Source organism: Sorghum bicolor, chromosome 7, assembly GCF_000003195.3.
Source record: "Sorghum bicolor cultivar BTx623 chromosome 7, Sorghum_bicolor_NCBIv3, whole genome shotgun sequence".
NCBI lineage: Eukaryota > Viridiplantae > Streptophyta > Magnoliopsida > Poales > Poaceae > Sorghum > Sorghum bicolor.
This window is the reverse complement of record NC_012876.2, coordinates 13907441-13911427: the sequence shown is the minus strand read 5'-3', so window position 1 is coordinate 13911427 and position 3987 is coordinate 13907441. Positions and strand designations below refer to the sequence as shown.

General features: G+C 43.9%; 1 protein-coding gene across 1 annotated transcript; it reads right to left on the bottom strand.

Moving 5' to 3' along the window:
• Positions 355 to 2643, bottom strand: LOC8075282 (tyrosine N-monooxygenase-like). Its single transcript, XM_002446379.2, has 2 exons — positions 1522 to 2643; positions 355 to 1228 (listed from the first exon to the last, which is right to left on the bottom strand). Exons 1-2 carry the CDS (start codon positions 2557 to 2559, stop codon positions 575 to 577), a joined length of 1692 nt encoding a protein of 563 aa, XP_002446424.1. The 5' UTR covers positions 2560 to 2643; the 3' UTR covers positions 355 to 574.

Genomic DNA, 3987 nt, shown 5'->3' with positions numbered 1-3987 from the left:
CTCTATCCAGCGTGGAAAGTTCTGATGAAGGGAAGATTTATTAGCTTCTTATTTTTTAAGAAGTTGTTTTACTATGTTGTTGGAGAGATGTTTTTTCTTTTGTCAAGAAAAAATCAAATAGGAAGTTAAGTTGCCTAGTATAGAGATGCACTAATAACCCACATTTTGAGGGACCTCTCTCCCGTCTCCAACCATCACCGTTCGGCGATGGTTGGCAGGGAAGCACAACGCTAAGCCACCAAGGATATACATCTACATGTACTTTATTGATGGGCATGGAGTAGAGTACTTCTGGGTAAACAAGTGATAATGCACACAAGATCAATGATATACTACTAGTTATCTTCACCCGTTTATTATTTTCATTGGACGTACACGGTACACGACCATAAACAGGTCAGCACACACACAAACAAAAAACTAGTAGACAGACTATTATTTTAGGGTAATAAATAGACCATACATAAGCACACAATGCAAGATCACACTAATATACTTCATCCACCACAGGATATACATGCATGATCGCATAAATGTAATATAAAGCTGCACCATCAGAGCCCAGACTATGGTGCTAAACAGACACATAAGGCACATAAAGATGCACCGGCAAACGAGGCTGAGCTTGTAAGAAGAGTGGCTCAGCTAGTTCAAGACTTGTAGTGCATTCCTTGAGCTCTATTGCACGAACACCAGAAGGTTTGGTCCACGTAAACCCTTGCAGAAGCCTTGCAAATAGCATTAATGTAATGGAGCTGCCAAGTGACACCCCTGGGCATCCCCTCCTACCTGTGCTAAACGAGATGAACCTGAGGTCCGGCTCGGTGAGTTCCACAAGCGCAAGCTCTGACTTGTTGTCCATCATGAGATGTCGCTCTGGCCAGAACTGGAGAGGAGCATCCCAGACATCAGAGTTCCGTCCAAGCCCCACTCGGCTCAGAAGAACATGGGTGCCCTTTGGAATGAGGTAACCAGAAACTCTGGTGTCTTCCATGGAGACATGGGGTAGGTTGAAAGCATGGTCCGGGTGTAAGCGAAAGGCCTCTCGTATGCATGCTTTCAGATAGTTGAGGTGAGGTATGTCTGATTCTTGGACGAGCCTGTCTTTGCCAACCACACTGTTTAGTTCATGTACTGCTTTGTGCATCACCTCTGGTCTGTTCATCATCTCCGCGAATGCCCACTCAACTGCGTTTGATGGATTGTCAACAGATGCAAACATTATCTCCTGGACATGACACGATATATTAAGAAGGCGGAATCAGTGGATACAACATATGACTTCAAGGACAAAAAGGAACACCCCTAGAAATTCCTCAAATAGGAAGAAGCAAAACATAGAACACGTAATTATTTTTATAAATAAAAAATAGAGTCACACATGGGCATGCGCGCGCATATATATATATACACACACACACAGAAAGGGGGACGTCTCACACCCAACAAGAAGTCAAGAATTTACTGTGTAGAAATAATTCTATTGGGAATGCAGAATAGTAAATATTACCAATATCTTACCGCTGTCAGTGCTTTTATTTCATCAATCGATAAAAGAGGTCGCCCTTGTGAGTCCTCAAGAGAAACAAGGGCATCAAGAAAGTCCCTGGCCTCTCTCTTGTTACTGTGTTTGTGAAGTGTATGCCACTCATGGATCCTCTCTTCTATGATGGGATCATGCAATCTGTTTAGAGTATTCATTACGCTCCTAATCTTCTTACGACCGTCAGGGTCGAGGGCAGTAATCATCCACTTCCACGTAGCAGGAATGTAATCTGAGATGGAGAAACCCATGTAGTTGAGCAGTGTGAAGATCGCGTCTACGTGAGCCACTTCATCAGGGCCTGGGCTGCTGCTGCCATTGTTGACAGCATCAGCACCAGCACCAGCAGGGAAGAAGTGTGTCTTGCCGAACATGAGTCCCCGTATCATGTTACCACAAAAATGCCGGGCTACATGACGTACATCAATGATGCTGTTAGTTTTATTTGCTGATGTGTTGCATTGGTTGTACACGAACCTGACGAGGCGGTCGGCCTCCTCCGCTCGTCGGTGCTGCAATCGTTGCTCCATTGACGTAGATAGGATCTCAGAGGTGAGAATCCGCCTCATCTTCTTCCACTGCTCCCCATATGGCGATAGGCCTACAGCCTTGTACCCGAAGCTGAACAGTCCAGAGACGAATGTCAAGGAGCGAGATGCGAAAACTGCATCATTCTTTCTGAGAACCTCACGGGCTATCTCTGGGCAGGCAACTACTACGACATGTATGGCTCCAAAGCGGAGGCAGAGGACATTGGTGTTCATATCCTTGAAAAGGCGATGAACCCATTGAAACACCGGCCTTTTAGAAACTAGACAGTGCATGCTGCCGAGGATAGGCATCCCAGACGGCCCTGGCGGCAGTCGGTGCAGCTCGGTTTTCTTCAGGGACTTTGCTTTGGCTCGGTAGTGAAATAGAAAAGCAAGGCCAAGCAAGGTGCAAAGTACTGTGAACAGAGCAACGACATGTGCACGGCTAGGTGCTTGTGTCGTGCTTGATGGTGCGTTCGAGCTCATCGTATATATATTTTTGTTGGGAAGTACATGGATCTATGTTCACCTCAGTTTGCGGTATTCTTTGGGCAAGGCTGCAAGTATGTGTTGATGCTCTTCTTCTGCTGTTGATGAGCAACGTGGGAGCATATATATATATATAGATATATAGTGCTTGAAGAGAAGACCCTGTACGGCACCATTTGGCTCTCTGTTGTCATTTAGCGGTTTATACTGTCAACATATGAAAATTCTTTTGTTATCCATTGGAACATTTAACTCAAGAAAATTTTACAAACACAAATATCCGAGTACATGCTATATGCTCTAGAAGATTTTTTTTCATGTTCAATCACTACTGGACGCGCCCTCTTTGTCGAGGGCGGCCCTCGGCAAAGAGCTCTCGGGAATTTTTGAGTCGGTAAAGATGGCCTTTGCCGAGGGCCTGTAACACCCTAAAATTTACTCCTTTCAAAATAGATGAAAATTGATCTAGTTTTGTATTTGAGTGCTCATGAAAATATAGGAAAAAGAAATTTACTCCTTGTTCGGCATATCTTTCTCTTTTCTACGATCAAACTCCTTGCTCTAAAAACTTACCGGGAATTATTTCAGCATTTTTCTGAAACTCGTTTCTACTTTTCTATGAGCATAATCTAATTTTTTAATGCTCTAAATTATCATATTATGTGCTCTAAATAATTTATTTGGGTTCCTCTTGTTCCATAATGTCTCTGATAAATTTCCCTGAATTTTTGGAGTTTTCAGAATAATTTTTGCGGCTTAAATAATAATTCTAGACTTTTCTGGAATTAGTTTACCCATAAAATTTATTAATTTCGAAAATTATTAATCCTAACTCTAAACCATCTCCAATCAGTTTTGTTCTTTTACTTTTATGTCCACCTTGCCATTAATTTCTTAGCGTGATGATATAATAGGACGTAATTTTCTCCTTCCAAAACCGGACGTTGGCTTTCCTTCTTGTGCTTTTCCCTGGATCACGTCTGTAAATATCAAAGCTACTCCACGCATCTTCTTTTAAACCCTTAAATACTCTAATCGAATCCATCAGTACCCACGCAATCCGCCGCCGCCGCTGAGTTCTTCGTCGATCTGCCATTGGAGTGTTCTCTGCTCACGCATAAAAGCCAAGCCCCTACGTTGTTTCCCTCGTCAAGAATCGTATCTTCTTGCTCCCCGCACAGAAACATGCAGCGCCCAAGCCCTAACTAGCCAACACGCACTAGGCGCCGTTCAAATCCCCGCCGCCGCCGGCTCGCTTCGCATTGTCGTCCCCAGGAGAAGTTTTGCCAAGCAGGCACGGAGTTGATCTTGATCCATGGTTTATCCTCATCTACTCACCATGGGAGTTTATTGCTCAAGTGAAGATGTGTAGCCGCCTCAATTTTGTGGCACCGTCAGGTTCGCGTGGAGGTGAGATCGCAATAA